Genomic DNA, 18790 nt, shown 5'->3' with positions numbered 1-18790 from the left:
GCGAGCGAGCGTGTCCGTGACTGTCTTTCAGTCAAACCCTCTGTTTATCAGCTCTCATGTGGATGTGAACACTTTATTTAATACTTTTGGGAGCAAAGGTGAGTTGGTTGCACGCACGCGCCTTTATTACTTTGGCACAGCTGTGCACGTGTGATCAGTGCTCGTAGAAGGCCAGCAGAGGTTCGGTGGTTGATGCCCAGGAAGGGAAGTTTTGTTTACTGGAGAGACAGCCGTGGCCTTGCATCTCCGATTTGCAATTTAAAAAGCCAACCTCGCTATAGATGTGCATTTCTACTGGACGCGTATATATAGAAAGCAGTTGTTGGCTCTCAGTCCTTTTTCATGCAGTTTTATTTTGGTATCAGGCATGCAGATTATGGGCTTTGCGTCTGACGTGGCGCTCATCTGCTGTCGATTTAAATAACCAAATGCACCGTAGCAATATTCATCTTTTAAAAATAACCACATGCTCTTTTCAAATAACGAGGAGTGTTGAAAGCATATGAAATGATTTGTGGCCACACTGATTTTTACAGTGATTATTATTCATATTATTTGAGCACTAAACCCCTTTCAATAAAAGTATCGTGGTAGCACCATGATGCATTAATAGTATTAGATGGTAAAACCAAGGTACTGAATCATTGCATGTATTTTTACATGAACATTTGAAGTTTTTCAAGAATACATTTAATATATAATAACATGGTATTATAACCATGGCACTATGTCCAGAAACCTAGTCCTTTTTTTTAAGTGGAAAGTGTAGACAAGAATTTATCTGTTATTTGTGTATTACTAAAGTTGTGTTTGCGTTAACCAGAGATGTGTGATGAAAGACAGCCCTAAAGCAGGACAAAGCCAATCAGTTTTCTTTTTTTTTTCGTTTTTTTTTTTTATATATATATATATACTTTGGCCACATACATTATATACAGTAGCACATTGTGCTAAAAATATTTGGACTTTAAGCTAGTATTAAAAATGCATGATGAATGTCATTGCATTACATAACAAAATATCAAACTGTGTAGCATATGCAAATATCTATTGGTCTATTGGTTTATCATTTAAAACCTGACAGGGTTCTATTTGCTAAATGTTTTGCTTAAAGTGTGCTTCTATCTTTCTTTAAAATAAATGCCACTTGTTTTGATATTTTGTGATCTAATGCAATGACATTCATATACAGTATTTAAGTGTGGCCAAAGTGTTCTAATACTTTTTGGGGTCACTGTGGATCTTATTTTTGTATTAATTAATTCATATTAACTTGCATTATGTAATCTTAATGTAAAATTGTGATAAACTCTACATGCCGATTATTTTCAGTTACTATGAGCAGTGAACTCAGTGTGCCAATGGGTTCCCCAGCTCAGGGGTGCTCAGACAGGCTGCAGGATGGTGGCGGAATGGATTACAGAGATTGGGTTCGACGCAGCTATCTGGAGCTGGTCACCTCCAATCACCACTCTGTCCAGGCTCTCTCATGGAGAAAACTTTACCTCAGCAGGGCAAAGCTCAAAGCCTCCAGTCGAACCTCAGCCCTGCTGTCAGGCTTTGCAATGGTCAGTATTACATTCTGTGTTAAATGGATGGTTCACCCAAAAATGAAAATTCTCTCATCATTTAGTCACCCACATGCCATCCCAGATGTGTACGACTTTCTTTCTTCAGCAGAACACAAAGATTTTTAGAAGAATATCTCGGCTCTGTTGGTCCTTACAATGCAAATGAATGGTGACCAGAACTTTGAAGCTCTAAAAAGCACACAAAGACAGCATAAAAGTAATCAATAAGTGGTCAAATCCATATCTTCTGAAGCGATCCAATAGATTTTAGGTGAAAACGGACCAAAATATAACACCCTTTTCACTGTACATCTTGTGGTACGATCAAGATTTCCAGCATGATTGCACTTCCTAGTGTTTGACTCATGTGCAGAGCGCTAGAAATGTAATCATGCTTGAAATCATGATCGCCAAGGAGACTTACGATGTCAAGATTTCTAGTGAAAAAAGGAGTTTATTTTGGGTCTTTTTTCATCCAAAATTGGAACAGATCTCATTCAGAAGGTATGGATTAAACTACTGGAGTTGTATGGATTACTTTTATGTACCTTTTGGAGCTTCAGAGTTCTGGTCACCATTCACTTGCATTTCATGGACCAACAGAGATGAGACGTTCTTCTAAAAATTTTCATTTTTGTTCTGCAGAAGAAAGAAAGTCATACACATCTGGGATGGCATGAGGGTGTGAAAATTATGACAGAATTTTCATTTTTGGATTAACTACACCTGGGAGCCATCAAATGTATGTGACTTATTAAAATGCAGTTCTTAGAACTTATATCAGGAAATAGTTGTTGAAAGTGAAACAAAGCATTCAGGCTACTGAAATTCATTGCATCAGTTGGGTTTTGAGATAAAATGGTCTGAATCATTGTCTTGTGAAACTCTAGTAAAGTGCTGACCTTTTTTAGGCAGGTCTCATATTCTATGTTTACAATTGTGTTACAAATCAGCTTACAATCCATGAACAATTAAAGTTCCTGCTCTATCGACAGCATCTGTGGCATGCTATTACAATAGAAAATAAATTCAGTTCATCCCGAAGATTGTAAAAACAAGCAAAAATCTTGTTTACAATAATGTACTTAAAACGGAAATCTATGGGGAAAAACATTGCACCAAAATAATGCATACTGTTTTGAAAGTATAGCCACAAGACTTGATCTTTGTATGTGTTAAGATGAGCGATAAAATAGCTTTTTACATGGCTCTCTGAAATACTCTATTCTGATTCGATTCGCCATCTAGTGGTCTGTATCAGGCCGCTCATCCGGTATTTCGAGTCATCTTACCTACTTCTCGGATCACTGTGTGTGATCTCTACAAGTAAGCTTATAAAATAATTTCAATTTTTTTTATTTGGCAAATAGGCTTGTAATAATCTGGATCATGTGCAGTCAGACGGTCATTTTCACAAAACACCAACAACTGAAACCGGAGGTGGATTTCAGCTGTTCACCGATTTATTTCTTCTCACATAATAACATAATTTCGATGCAAATCAATCTTTTATGTCCATGTATTTATTTATTTTGTTATTAGCCATGTAATAAGCAGGCTAATTTACAGTCTGCTTGGTGTCAGGTTCCTGATTACTCTTGTCAGGGTTTATTTTGTGACAACAATGGGCTGACCATACATTATCCCTTACTTACTAACCTTGTTTGTAGACAGTTATATCTATGTCCTGCCATGACCATGTAAAGCCAGTAAATCCTTTAACTTTCACATAATACGTGCAAATATACCAGAAAGGGACTGTATACATGGATAAAAACCCACCCACACTGATGGTGTTCACCATTGATGAATTACATTAGTAACCCATAACCAGAAATGTGTAACCGCTGCTGAATAGGACACTCCAGGCTTACACATACGTTTTTAAAAGGGTCTTGACATGAGGACTCAAATTTTCCTTGAGACTTTCCATCTTTTAAAATGTAGGAGATCATTGTACTATATGAACTTACCATAAGTTTCAGAACTCAAAACTTATTTCTCATTGCAAAAAGAGCATTTTTTGAAACCAAGCTGGCAAAATGACTCGTTCTCTAATTCCTCCACATTGTGATGTCACACTGTGGTAGACATTTGCATCTGATCACCTCCACAACACATTAATGCCTACTTTTACCTTATTATTCTGTAGCCCCGCCCAGTTGCGATGAGCAGTGAGATTAGCAGAGAGCCAATCAGAACAGCTGACACCTTTGAAAAGATTTAACAAAGTTTGGCCTGAATCAGTTTTAGAGTTTTTAATCAAAAATAGACCATAAAAACGTTATGTCGTAACGACCGAAATTAATATCCAAGGGTGAAAACTATTTGGTGAAATTCACTGTTTTGAATTTAAAATATGTCATGTACAGACGTGATTTGCATGTCATTCATAATTTTGAATGTGAAAACATTAATGGAGTAGTTTCAGCATGTCAGGCACAGTGAATGTGTGTATATTGTAAAGGAATTTAATGAATGTGGTAATCTGGCGTTTGAAGGAGATTTTTAGAAAATTCACTTGACTTTGTCTAAGAATATTATCTATATAAAAAACACAAAGTAGAGTGTTTTCACCCTCAGATTAGAACTAGAACATGGTGAGACCTGTGACTTGGGACTTTTGTGCTTTTAGGTTTCGGCAATGACGGTGTCATATATTCTTAATGCAAATATTATTAGGTAATGATCCGAATAATGTACAAAATCTCCTAAGAGTCTACTTTTAAAAGATACATTTTATTTTGAGGATGTCGTGTCAGGTTTGTGCTTAAAAAAATGAGCCACCAGTTAAAGGAGTAGTTCACCTAAAAATGGAAAATGTACTTTTACTCACTCATTTACTCATACTTATGATGTTCAAAACCCATATGCTGGGATTTTCTTCGAACATAAAAATATACATTTTAAGCAGCTCTATCCTATAGAAAAACAGTTTATAATGGGCAGGAGCAGTCAAGCTTCATAAAGTACAAATACTATAAAGCACTGTTAAAGGTTCAGTATAAAGACATCATAACAGTAGTTATCAGTATTACATTACATTAGTAACGCTATGTGTTGTATGGACTACATTTATGGTATATTAATAATAATTTTAGATTTCTTTGGACCTTGACAGTAGTGCTCAATATGAACTGTTTTTGTATGGAAAAGAGCAGCCTTTGGGTTAAAACACAATGAGGGAAAACTCAACAAAGTCATGCCATTTTACAGATACATCAATGATGAAAAGAAATTCAAATTATATTCATCTTTTTGAGACGGCTCAAAAAAGAAAGAAAAGATGACTAAAACTGGCAAATTGCTAGCAATGCTGACAAAGTGTCTCTGTGAACTTTTAAAATACATGTATCTTTAAAACCCAAAATTAAGCCATTTTGGACCCTTATCCCATTTTTAAGCCTTTATTCAGAAAATTATTGCATTCAGCACCTGTACTATTTTAAGGGACCAAAAAGGACCATTATATTTGTGACCTCAACACCAATGACCCCCAAAATGGTTTGGTCCCCCCCAATAGTCAAGACATTGTTACGGCCTTGATCGCAATCATTATTTTTGCGTTCCTATTTCCTCCAACAGCAAAAAATGAAATCCACTATTAAGTTTCCTTGACTTTCCAAAAGACGAAAAAAGTAGATGCATTACAGAAGTCAAAATACTGTCAGCTGTATTTGAAACCCCATAGCAGCAGCATTAAAAATAAAAATAGCAACATTAAAAATAAAGAGATGCAAAAATGTGTTAGGTGTGAACAGCCCTTATTGTATCAAAATTTCTACCAACCTCTTTCCTCTTCATAATGTGATCATGACCAGGTGGCCATGGTGGAGGTGCAACTTGAGATGCAGTACAACTACCCACGAGCCCTTCTTATCGCCTTCAGCGTCTGCACCACTGTGCTGGTTGCTGTCCACCTCTTCGCGTTACTCATCAGTACCTGCATCTTGCCCAATGTCGAAGCCGTTAGCAACATCCACAACCTCAACTCCGTCTCCGAATCTCCCCACGAGAGAATGCACCATTATATTGAGCTCGCCTGGGGCTTTTCCACCGCCCTGGGAATCCTTTTGTTCCTGGCAGAGGTGGTGCTCCTCTGCTGGATAAAGTTCTTGCCAGTTGACTCTGGAGCACAATACACGTCAGTCCTGGCAGCCCTGAAGCAGAACTGTAGCACCCCTGCTGTTCAACCCGGGCACAGCGGGTGGCAAGCAGCCTTGGCCTCCACCATCATCATGGTCCCCGTTGGATTAATCTTTGTGGTGTTCACCATTCACTTCTACCACTCACTAGTGCGGCACAAAACAGAGCGGCACCACCAGGAGATCGAGGAATTGCACAAGATCAAGGTGCAGCTTGATGGCCATGAGCGTGGCATTCAAGCAGTGTGAGATCTGGCCATGCTCTTTCGGCAGTGTTTCATTGCTTGACTCTTCAAAATTTCAAGCACATTATATCCCTTCTTCTTTTTGAGTTTTTTGAGAGGAGATGCTTTGTTGCCTGGTGGAAGGATTGACATTTAGAAACTGAGAAATCTTTTCAGAAAAGAGGGAAATTTCTACAGCAAGGGCTATTTATTTATATTTCTTTAGGCTGTAGATTGTTTGGAGTGGTCTTTATGTGCCATTTTCTGTTTTCCTACCTCTACAAAATGAATGTCATATAGCATCGTGGTTTAATGTCATTAGCCTGTTTTGTGTTTATTGGACACTTCCTGAGCAAGCCTGGAGCAATTTTGTGCCATATATAAATTAGGCCGAATGAATGTGAATGTGTCTTGGTTCCATTATGGATCAGAGCAACTCTACAGAGAGTCACTGCCAGCAAATTTGACTGGAATTTACAGCTTTTATAATAGACATGCCTATATGTGCTTCAGTTTGATGAAAAAATGTAATAAAAAAGGATGCTGCACGCGCTGGGTCAATCTCACAAAGAAATGTCCAGGTCATATTTTATCTTAGTCAAAAGAAATGTAAGACTATTTAGGACCATCAAAGGGATAGTTCACCCCAAAAGGAAAATTCTCTCATTATATATTCACCCTCTTTCCATCTCAGTTGTCTGACTTTCTTTCTTCACCAGAACACATTTGAAGAAAATTAAAAAAATATCTCTGTTCAGTAGGTCCTTAAAATATAATTGGATGGTGATTTGACTTTTGAAGCTTCAAAAAGAACAGACAGTCAGCATAATCGTCATCCATACGACTCAATAAAGCGACACAATAGCTTTTGGTGCGAAAAAGATATGTATTAAATAACCAAAAAAAATTAAATAAATTTTAACTCTAAATCATGCTTCCGTTCTGCAGTGGTTTTTGGCATTTGAAGCATGTGAGAACTGACGCACGTGCGTCACAGCCGAAAGAGCAGCGTTGTTTACAACGGAGTAGGAGGAACGCTGTACAGTAGCATGGTTAGCTTTGGTTTAGATCTGTATTTATCAGTTTCTTTACTCACAGTGGTGCATTTGTGTGCTGCTCCTGGATGTCTCAGCTAAGCGGAGAACGTGAGATTACGTCTGTATCATGGCAACGCGAATACGTCACGAGCAGAGGTGGAAAGTAATGAATTACAACTACTCTTGTTATATTACTTGAGTAAATTTGTCAAATTTTTCTACTTTAAGTATAATTAAATAATAGTTTTTTAAATTTACTTGTTTATTAAAAATTAAGTATCCAACAGTTATTTTTCACCACAATTACAAAATACAAATAAATAAATAATATTTCAGAATTTTTGTGAAGAAATTTATAAGCACTAAATCTGTCTATAAACTAAAACGCGCTGTGTGCGCACATGACGGAAGCCCACAGTGCACAGCATCATGAGGAGCTTGCATAAACTGCCGCCGGTGTCCTCTCTTCACTAGATTCTTTGAGATTTTCTGTCCTGTTACTTTACAAGAACTGTAATACTGAGATTTTGTGCATATTTCATTTTAGTCTGGAAAGGAGTCTTTTATTTTACACATATTGCTACTATATGTGTAAAAAAATTTTTTTAAATACCTTAGGAAGATACAATGCCGATAGTGTAGAAAATTAACAAAATATGGAGGTAAAAAATGCCCACGCCATGAGTTCCTGTGTTTTATTAATAATATCTATATACACTCACCTAAAGGATTATTAGGAACACCATACTAATACTGTGTTTGACCCCCTTTCGCCTTCAGAACTGCCTTAATTCTACGTGGCATTGATTCAACAAGGTGCTGAAAGCATTCTTTAGAAATGTTGGCCCATATTGATAGGATAGCATCTTGCAGTTGATGGAGATTTGTGGGATGCACATCCAGGGCACGAAGCTCCCGTTCCACCACATCCCAAAGATGCTCTATTGGGTTGAGATCTGGTGACTGTGGGGGCCATTTTAGTACAGTGAACTCATTGTCATGTTCAAAAACCAATTTGAAATGATTCGAGCTTTGTGACATGGTGCATTATCCTGCTGGAAGTAGCCATCAGAGGATGGGTACATGGTGGCCATAAAGGGATGGACATGGTCAGAAACAATGCTCAGGTAGGCAGTGGCATTTAAACGATGCCCAATTGGCACTAAGGGGCCTAAAGTGTGCCAAGAAAACATCCCCCACACAATTACACCACCACCACCAGCCTGCACAGTGGTAACAAGGCATGGTGGATCCATGTTCTCATTCTGTTTACGACAAATTCTGACTCTACCATCTGAATGTCTCAACAGAAATTGAGACTCATCAGACCAGGCAACATTTTTCCAGTCTTCAACTGTCCAATTTTGGTGAGCTCTTGCAAATTGTAGCCTCTTTTTCCTATTTGTAGTGGAGATGAGTGGTACCCAGTGGGGTCTTCTGCTGTTGTAGCCCATCCGCCTCAAGGTTGTGCGTGTTGTGGCTTCACAAATGCTTTGCTGCATACCTCGGTTGTAACGAGTGGTTATTTCAGGCAAAGTTGCTCTTCTATCAGCTTGAATCAGTCGGCCCATTCTCCTCTGACCTCTAACATCAACAAGGCATTTTCACCCACAGGACTGCCGCATACTGGATGTTTTTCCTTTTCACACCATTCTTTGTAAACCCTAGAAATGGTTGTGCGTGAAAATCCCAGTAACTGAGCAGATTGTGAAATACTCAGACCGGCCCGTCTGGCACCAACAACCATGCCACGCTCAAAATTGCTTAAATCACCTTTCTTTCCCATTCTGACATTCAGTTTGGAGTTCAGGAGATTGTCTTGACCAGGACCACACCCCTAAATGCATTGAAGCAACTGCCATGTGATTGGTTGATTAGATAATTGCATTAATGAGAAATTGAACAGGTGTTCCTAATAATCCTTTAGGTGAGTGTATGATATAGTTACAATTACATAAATTGCCGTCTTATTTTGACTTTTCACTGAAAATTTTTTCTCCCTGACATCCGGTTCCTCGCACCATCGCGTCCACAAACGGGCCGTAAGCTTCTATCAATCCGCATCAGTTCGGTATTGTAATCCAGCGTTAAATTCGGTAACGGTTCGCCCTTAAAACCGAAAATAAACTGTCCTAGCGGGTAACACTCTCACTCATGGTGCTGTACTACTCTACTTCCCTTCCCTGAGCTGCTGTTTATCTGTCTGAAAAGCATCAACCACTAGAGGCCAAAAGTGCACAAGGGATGGATGTTATTAAAGAAGGTATAAGAAATCACAAAACATAATATAACCAAATGCTACAATTTACTTAATAATATCTGAATATGTTAAATAACCATAATGTTAATTAAGACTTTATTATTACAACTGTAATACAATAATATATACAGAACATCCACTTTCAGTGTTTGAATCAATCATATCGCTTAATAAACATTGTGTGCAATTTTTATTTTTGCCTTATTCAGTTGACATGTAGGAGTTGATAACAGCTTGTTTAATAATCTCATTCCATATCTGGATAATTGCTGCAATATCATGGAGGATAAATGTCCTTCTCTATAGTATTGCATTATATTAGTTTTGTACAGTATGTTAACTTAATAGCCAAAATACTTGGACATACATGAATGAGAATAAGGAATATGTTTCAGTCACAATGCACATTATGTAGTTTAGTACTTAAAATGTTCTGTTTGTCCAAGAATCCTCTTGCAGGTCTTTGGCATTTAGATGCTGTTAGTTCAGAACCTGTGAGGAGTCTGATTCTCAAACTAGAGACTGTGATTTACATATCTTTTTATTGTGCATCTGGGCTGTCCACTTCCCTCTCTGTCATCCTGTCCTGATAATTATATTTAGTACAACAAATACTACCATGATGTATTCCTACAAATTAGCTTTACAATTTAAAATTAAATGTATTATTTTGAAAAATATATTACACTTAATAACAATGAGAATTGGAATGGGGTGAATATGCTTAATTGTGTTGAAAAATGTTACAATGCAAAAAATCAAATTAGGTTTATTTTCTTTTTGCAGAATATTTTTTGGGTTGACCCGGATATTTCTTGATAGCTCTGAGATTCACCCCACTATTGTTGTTTGTCTGTGTTTGATCATTGATCTCAATACTGTAATATTATTAACTGCAGAATTGTGCCTGCATTTTCCTCAATAACCATATAGGATTCATTTAAGCTGTTACCTATGAAAGAACTATCGCTCATACTATGTAGTGCAGTATTTTTAGCTTGAGTGTGAATTGTAGATGCTTTAACATTGCACAGTGCACCCTTACAATATGTTTCAAGTAACTCATATTTTATTCATTTGCATTTAATGTATAACGCACTGTCACATGTCAAGCACAAAAGATGTAGACTTTGTCCATATTTCACACAAGGCCCATTGTATTTGTGCTTTGTTACAAGTAGTTTACACTGTTGATGATAATAACCCAGAATACGGTTTGACTGAAGAATATTTATGTGAAGAAATTAATTTAAATGGGCACAGTTACAAAACACTTAAGAAAAGCAAAGGAGCTTGCATTGTATGCAAAGCTGAAACGGTTTGTGAACTGTTATACAGTGCAAGTTGGCAGTCCTATGTCAGTCTCAATATACTGTCTCATATTTGTTACAATCAATTTGAAGAAAACATTCCAGTGGGAAAGAAGTCGGACCAATTTCTGCCTGCCTTAACTGGACTGACAAAACTTTGATGTGCACTTGTAGTATAGTCCATGGAAATGATCTGTGTCTCCTGTTTGTGTTCAGAGTATGGAGACTTATTTCACAATGCAGAGTTACAGACTTCACTTATTGCTTCATTTTATGCCTTGCCACAAACAAAGCATTATTTAAATTGCAAAAACAGCAATGCTGTATAGGTAGTTTGTTAATATCATTGCGCTTAAGGCATTGTGCTTAGTGCTTCTACTGCTGTAACACACAGGGGCGTATTAACGCACAGGCTTATACGGGCTGACTGTGACTCGCACCTGCAATGTGTGAACGCTCAAATAAGAAACTTTGACCAAAATTACTAGTTTGTACTCTGGTTGTAGGTAGCTTTAAAAAGCACTTTGCTCTGTTTTGTGTATGTGAAAATAAATACTTGGGTCATTTTTGATAATTCTAATGCATTGTGCCACACTACCAGTAGAGAAAGGAAATGAATCTCTTGTGTGAAAGCTAATAGTTTTTCCATTTAGAACAATTTGATCTGTGTGTCAGTATTATATATGAAGTATTATATATGAAGTATTATAGAAACGTTTTGTTGAGGAGCATGTCCTTTTCACTCTGTCTATACTTGTATGTCAAATAAACAACCTATTTTGTTTACTTTAAATCCTTGAATGTTGATGAGACATTTCTGCGTGCAGTGGAAATTTGCTCTGTCTATTCAAGACAATAAAGAAGTTTATCCATCTGATCTGTTCCTACACGCTTCAGACCTCTTGAAAATGAAGCGCTGGTCCAGGAGAGGAAATGATGCTGCAAAAGCAAATCCAGGATGCTATAAATCTCATCAACCCTCCTCCAAAGAACTCCATAACGAACAGGGTGAGACATGCTGCAGATCTGTGGAGAATGGCATGGCTTTTATATACTACAAAAAGAAAATGAAAAAAATACTTTGGTCCTAGCATGGTTTTTAGGCATGGGACCATGGCAATATTATGGCTTCGTGGGCAACCTGTTTAATTATTCTGTTTTGCAGGAAATGACACAAGAAACAAAAAATAAGAGCACAAGAAATGTGTGTGTGTGTGTGTGTGTGTGTGTATATGTCAGATGGTTTCTCATCAAACAGGTGTTTTTGCAACAACTAATATTTGCCTCATTCACATTACTTCCGTCTTTCCACGGCAACAGGTGGCAAACATTTTACATTTGAGCATAAGCTTTGACTTATTGCTGTATTTAATGTATTGCCAGGATTTTAATAAAGCAGATGGAAACAGTAGAATTAATTAGCTGGGTCAACAGTCAACAATGTCTCATGTGCACTTCAATAACTTTCGGGTTTGGTTATTCAAGTACTAACATTTCTATAACAGATGAGAGCCAGCAATGATGATTAACAGGGTATTACATACGTACACAGTCAAATATTTAACAAATTAATGGATTATAACCACTTCACAGTGAACTAATACCACAAACATTTTAGCATTTTTTAGGATAAAAATTTGAATGGAAAACAACTCATCAGGGCAATGGGTAATAATTATGTAATACCAGAGAATCTGTATTAGTGCTTGGGAAGGCATCTGGAATAAAATGAATACAATTTGATTTATACAGAATTGATTGTCTATCCATCAGGTTTGTATATTTTAATGAGGCAGTCCAGATGGGTAGCAAGTAAGAGGACATCTGTGGTTGGCTTTGACATACACATATACACCTGTAGCAAAACACATAGCCTGAAGTGGCAAGCACAGTGTCATTGGTGCACACTTTCCTGCAGAGCGGGCAGACTTTAATATGTGTGTGTGAAGTGTCCTGGCTATGAACATGTAGAGGTGGTGGAGGTGTTGTTCTCTGATGAATACCACCACTCTAGAAACTGCAGAAAAAACACTCTGATCGAGAGGCTGGTTGAAAGAGAAACAGCAAAACCACCAACTGCTGTAGAGATCAGGCGCTGGAGGGGAAAAATGCTTGTTTAAATATTTTGCAGCATACTCACCATGCGCATAACGGTGAACTGCACAAATCTTACTAATTTCCCCAAATGTAACCCCAAAATCAAATAAAAAAAATTAAAGGGATAGTTCATGCACAAATTTAAATTCTCTAATCATTTACTCATCCTCGTGCTATCCCAGATGTGTATGATTTTCTGTCTTCTGCTGAACAGAGACAAAGATTTTAAGAAGAATATGTCAGCTCTACTGGTCCAGTCAATGCAACTGAATGTGACCAGAACATTTGAAGCAAGGCAGCACAAAGGAAAGGCTGCATAAAAAGAACCCATACAACTCCAGTGGTTGAATCCATGTCTTCAGAAGTGATATGACAGGTGTGAGAAACAGATCAATATTTATGTCCTTTTTTGTACTCTCAATCGCCACGTTCACTTTCACATTCTTCTTTTGTTTTTGGTGATTTGCATAATTGCATATGGCCACCTACTGGACAGGGAGGAGAATTTATAGTAAAAAAGGACCCATTTCTCACCCACACCTATCATATAGCTTCAGAAGACATGGATATAACCACTGGAGCCATATGGATTACTTTTAAGCTGCATTTATGTGCTTTTCGGAGCTTTGAATTTCTGGCCACCATTCACTTGCATTGAATGGACCAACAGAGATGAAATATTCTTCTAAAAAGCATTATTTGTGTTCAGCAGAAGAAAAGTAAGTCATACACATCTGGGATAGCACGAGGATGAGTAAATGAGTGAGGGAAAGTACATGATGAGAGACTTTAAATTTTTTTCCTTTAAGAAATTACATTTTGCATAAAGAAAATTAAGACTTTAAGACCTTTAAGATTTTTTGCATTGTGATATTTTCATTAAAATTAGCTGTTTCTTCAGAGTACATGCCCTTTGGACCAATGAATTTCTACTGGATAAGAAATTAAGAATTATTATATAGATATTGCAATCACTAAGTGCAATTTATATGCAATTCAATATTTTTTAGATTAGCATACCTAGAAAGTTATATGCATTATAGAAATTTTAACCATTTCCATGATTACAATTTTCAAATTCCCTAATATTTTTTAGGTTTTCCATGATCGTAGAAACCCTGACAGGAATGAGAATTTGTGCAGGAAAATGTCACATAACAAAAAGTCCTAAATATCATTTATATATATATATATATATGTGTGTGTGTGTGTGTGTATTATAAAAAAACTTTAAAAAAAAAAACTGTTACAGGTGGTGTATAATTCACCAAATACAAATCAGACTTTCAGTACAGACTCACATTCTAGAGGAATGTAATGATCACAAATATGATAAACGTACCTTTGACTGGGGCTCAGTGCCGGGTCTGATACCTTCAGATCCAAGCCGTGAATGTCATGAGCTGTGACGTATGACAATTTAACCCCTACCAGCCACAAAAGGGGCGAATGTGTCCGTGTTTTGCCAAAGATGTACAAAAGCTGTTGGCAGAAGTCCCAGCCATCCCAGGCCATGCACACAAATGGGTACGCAGCCAAAAAAGCCCTGAACCTCATCTGTGTGAAGGACTGCGGCACTCAAATAGAAAAATCATCTTCATCTCTCTGTTGAGCCAGGATTTTTTCCAGTTTGGTGTGAAGGTAAGGTTGGAGAGCCAAGAGGAGCAGGGAGTGCCAGTGCTGTCTGTGGTGGAGTCCCAAGTGGGCAGGATGTGTGCTGTCTGTTCCTACACGCTTCAGACCATAGAAATTCTCTGAAAATGAGGCGCTGGTCTGGGAGAGGAAATTATGCTGCAACAGCAAATCCAGGATGCTATAAATCTCATCAACCCTCCTCCAAAGAACTCCATAACGAACAGGGTGAGACATGGCACAGATCTGTGGAGAATGGCATGGCTTTTATATACTACTACAAAAAAACTAAAAAAAGTACTTTGGTCCTAGCATGGTTTTTAGGCATGGGGCCATGGCAATATGATGGCTCCTTGGACAAGTATCATGGTAGTTTCATTGTATTCCTTGAAGTACCATGTCATATGTAAATACCATGGTACATGCAAATGGTTATAATTCGGTACAATGGCAAACACCACCAGTAAAATGTTTGGACACACATGACTGAATTTATATTTGTCATTATCTTTAAAAGCTTTTTTATCTAAATGTTAATGCTTTGGTGTTTGAAATTAGATTTGTGGAGAAATATAAATTGGGTCTACAAAAGAATTTCTTAAAACTAAAAGTCATATTTGAAGTCAAAGTCATATTAAACAGAAGAAGCATCCAATAAGTGTCCAGCATTCATGAGGCCTTCTTCCATACTCTTTAAAAAAAAGCATCCCTGGTGGTCCCTCATGAAGTTAAGAGTGGAAATGCTGAAATCTAGACTAAAATATATTTATGTTTTTTGACACATTTTTGGTCACTTAATTCCCTTCTGTTTGTGTTATTTCATTGTTTTTATGACTTTACTATTATTCTAAACTGTGGAAAATACTAGTAATAGTCAAGAATGAGTAGGTGTGTACATAAAGTACCACGATATTACCATCTGATACAATTACTGGTCCATGGTACTACCACTGTATTTTTTTAAGGATCGTTACAAACATTTTGCAAAAAAAAATAAAAAAAGGAAATTACGTTGATCCAGCGGTGCACAGCACAACAAAATTAGCAAAGCATATAAAAGCTGAAAACACAACGGAAAAGCCACAGCACAACACAATAAAGGCACAACACAACGAACCTAATTTCGTTGTGTTGTGTCTTAATTGTGTTGACTTTAAATCGTGTTGTGGATTAATTTAGGTATACAACGCAATTAAGACACAAATTGTGAAATGTTTGTGTGTGTGTGTATCATTTTGTTGTGTTGTGCACCTCTGGGCCACCATAGTCAATCTTTGTAAAGTGAATAATTAATCAGTTGATGATTCCGTAAAAATCATTTAAGCCTCGCTAAGATGTCAAAAGTACATGCACAAGATCATATGAATGCGAGATAATACCGTCACTGCATGCAGTAATTCAGGTTTGACAGCACTCATCAAAGAGTCCTGAGCTAAAACTTCAAATATTGATGGTCTGTCTTCAGCTGCAGCTGTCAAGTGTGCACCTCGTTCCGCCATCAAAGCTGCATAAATACAGTTGTTTGCGAGCAGAAATAAAATAGCAGAAACCTTAACAGTTAAAATAACAACAAGTGCTTAACAGCATTTTAAAACGTCAATTTGTTAGCTTTAAAAGAAAAAAAAAAAAAAAAGGTTAAAAAAAAAGTCAGAAAAAAAATGATTTTTGTACGAATAAACTGGAGAAAAAAAAAAATACATAAATAAATCACAATCGCCTTTTCCTTTTAATCCAGTCAATCGTAACAGCGAAGTTCCTCCGGCTTCCCACATTTTCCCGAGTGTTCGTTCTGCTCTTCATTTGTTTTGTTTTTTTTTATTAAATCACATTCTGCCAACCTACAACAAAAAGGGACATTACAAAATATTTGTCGTTACAGAGTGATAATAAAATAAACCGACGTGTACAACAAAAGCATAACAATAACATAAAAAGTATAAATGTTTTGTTTGTGGACATGTCATCCTTTTTACTGCATCAAATACAGGGACAGCTCCATTTTAAAAACATGTAGTTGGGATGGTGTTTTTCAGAATCTATATTTATGTATAAAAACAATTACAAACGCATTACATTATTCAAAACAAAATATATTTTTTTAATAATCATACCACATTTTTACAATTTCCCAATACATCATAGGTTTAACTATATATATATGCACATTTTGTCAAAACTGGTTTTGTTTAATTTTATACAGAATTTGAAATGGACTTAAAAAACAAATGTGCTTTTATTTTGAATTTAGAAACAGTTCAGCAAAGAGCCTGCAAAATACAAAAAAGTTACAAATAGACAAATGAATGAAAACAAAACACATACACATTTAGAAATATAAAAAAACATTAACTAAATAAATCAAATATGAAACAAAAAAGCACATATAAAATAAATAAATAATTTATTATTTCGTTGTTCCGGGTGCGCGCTCCATCTTCCAGCGCCGACCAATCTGTGTCATTCACAGCATCTTCCATCTCCATTAACCAAATCTTTCATCTCTCTCGTTGATTCATACATCATCGGTGGGTATCTGTTATTTACTGTTTCAGTCAGTTGTCTGAAATATAAGTCGGGCATGGCAGACTGTTGTACGGTTTATTTCAGCCGAGAATGTTCCTGCTTCCAGGGTTTTCACTAGCCTAGCATTGCTGGACCATTTTAGTGTCACGCCCAATTAATACATCTAATAGTCATTAAATGTCTGAGGTAAACATTACATATGTCACACATTGTTCCTTTTTGTAATCCTCAGTTTGATTCTGTGTTTATTAATTTAGCATATGAACTATATGACCTTTTATGAAATTGCTAATTGCAAATAAAGTGTGTTTTAGGTGATGATTTTTTTGTTGTTTCTTGTAGACCTTGACTAAAGTTGTTGAATCCAGCAAATTGTCGACTGTCAATATGCTTTATGTAATTTCAGATTTGAGAAGCTGTCAGAATGACTGACTCAAAGTACTTCACCACGAACAAAAAAGGCAAGTACATTTCCAGTCTTTAGGTAGACCGACAGGTCAGCAAATATTTGTCAGTTTTGTGTTTGTTAAAGTAAAGTATATTATCTTGATATTAGTACCAGCAGCGGCCATATCGAATGAGCTCTTATCATGTTATTGCATTTGTGTTTCAGGTGAGATATTTGAGCTGAAGGCCGAACTGAATAATGAGAAGAAGGAGAAGAGGAAAGAGGCGGTGAAGAAAGTCATCGCAGCTATGACAGTGGGCAAGGATGTCAGGTATGGCAGCTCATTTCACAACATTAAGCCGGTGCCACACTAGCCGATTTTTCCAGTAATTTTCAGGTGTGAGCTTCATTAACATGATTACTGGCTAGGTGGATGGAGATGAAGCGCGCATTAAGGTATGCACACCTCTGCCACCGCTGTCTGTTGGTGGGCCTAGCTACGACTCAGTAGGCTGCTCAAATTTCTGCCGCGCCACGGAGCACAAGTCGCCTATTTTCCATTAAATTCAACCCAAATCATTATCAAACGACGTAGATTATTTACTCTAGCGTTCTTCATTCTTGAAGAAGGGAAAATCCTTGGTAACTTTTGTGTGTACTGTCTGCAACCTGAACCGCATCGCTGTACCTCGTGTTTGGTACCTATGCCATGTCCTAGCCACGACACGGCATGTTGTTTCTCCTTTAGCGTCCGCCAGTGAGAGGATGTAAATCAGCTCTGGGCTTCCTGCTGAGTTAATGGCTTCAAAAACTGAAAAGCACTTCAGACTTGCTTGAAAAAAATCATTCTGTCGCCGGGGTGGGCAGTTGTGGTCTCGTCAAGTGCCCAGTGCAATTAGCTTCTTCTTTTGCAGTAGAACTGACAAGATGTCAAGCTGATCTGAATGTCACTTCATCGCACTCAGCTGCAAATCATCATAAATGCTGATTGTAATCCATAGTGATTCTATCACCAAGTGTTTTTCCTGCATAGTGCCAGAACAGACACAAGTAGGATGACCTGCAATTTTCTGACATAAAATGTGGCTTCACTCTTTCTGTGTGTGTGTGTGTGTGTGTGTGTGTGTGTGTGTGTGTGCGCGCGCGCAAGTGTGCGGCCACTAGAGGGAGAGAGAGAGAGAGCTCTGTGACCGTAAGAACAGGTACTTTTTAAATCTTAAATAATGCAAACGCAATTAATGAGGATTAAAATAAACACTTTGAAAATTTTACAGTTTTGGTCCATTTTGTAATATAACCTTGCAAATGCAAACCAAACCATGAAGAAAATGCAACATAACTATTCTGTTTAACTAGTTTAGTCCCTGTTTCGGAACAAATCAAGCAAATTACAGGTATGAAAAATCCCTAAATCTATCTATTGTGATTGTTTATGCTCACGCGGTACTCCTGTTGTTATTCCGGTGAGCTCCACATGACTGGGAATTAAAGTGTGTCATACCTCCGACTGAAGAGAGCGAGATCTCAGCAAAACAGTCTGCATGTGTGACACCATTAGTCAAAATCGAGTTGTGTGGCACCGGCTTTACATAACCAATGGTGC

The 18790-nt window shown here is 37.2% G+C and overlaps 2 protein-coding genes and 1 pseudogene across 3 annotated transcripts in view; 2 read left to right on the top strand and 1 right to left on the bottom strand.

Annotated features, from left to right (window-relative positions):
• Positions 1–8595, top strand: LOC127634371 (protein orai-2-like). The gene is made up of 3 exons (XM_052113914.1): positions 1–98; positions 1333–1568; positions 5393–8595. Exons 2-3 carry the CDS (start codon positions 1338–1340, stop codon positions 5963–5965), a joined length of 804 nt encoding a protein of 267 aa, XP_051969874.1. The 5' UTR covers positions 1–98; positions 1333–1337; the 3' UTR covers positions 5966–8595.
• Positions 8596–11519: 2924 nt separating this feature from the next.
• On the bottom strand, positions 11520–15903 carry LOC127634382 (peroxisome assembly protein 12-like; annotated as a pseudogene).
• A 798-nt stretch (positions 15904–16701) lies between these two features.
• The window catches only part of LOC127639104 (AP-1 complex subunit beta-1-like), a 65143-nt gene continuing 63054 nt past the window's right edge, over positions 16702–18790 (top strand). The window contains exons 1-3 of one of the 2 annotated variants that reach the window (XM_052120953.1): positions 16702–16801; positions 17206–17260; positions 17413–17518. In XM_052120953.1, coding sequence (XP_051976913.1) covers positions 17224–17260; positions 17413–17518 — 143 coding nt within the window. In that variant the 5' untranslated portion in view covers positions 16702–16801; positions 17206–17223. Of the gene's footprint in view, positions 16802–17205; positions 17261–17410; positions 17519–18790 lie in introns of those variants that run through there. The other variant, XM_052120963.1, reaches the window with a different exon arrangement.

Source organism: Xyrauchen texanus, chromosome 4 (assembly GCF_025860055.1).
Source record: "Xyrauchen texanus isolate HMW12.3.18 chromosome 4, RBS_HiC_50CHRs, whole genome shotgun sequence".
NCBI classification, from domain to species: Eukaryota; Metazoa; Chordata; class Actinopteri; order Cypriniformes; family Catostomidae; genus Xyrauchen; species Xyrauchen texanus.
This window is presented reverse-complemented; position numbering and strand designations above follow the sequence as displayed.

Coding starts and splice junctions, on each gene's coding strand:
- LOC127634371 (XM_052113914.1), top strand. CDS start 1,338: ATGAGCAGTGAACTCAGTGTGCCAATGGGTTCCCCAGCTCAGGGGTGC. Junction 1,569..5,392: donor TGCTGTCAGGCTTTGCAATG/GTCAGTATTACA, acceptor GATCATGACCAG/GTGGCCATGGTGGAGGTGCA.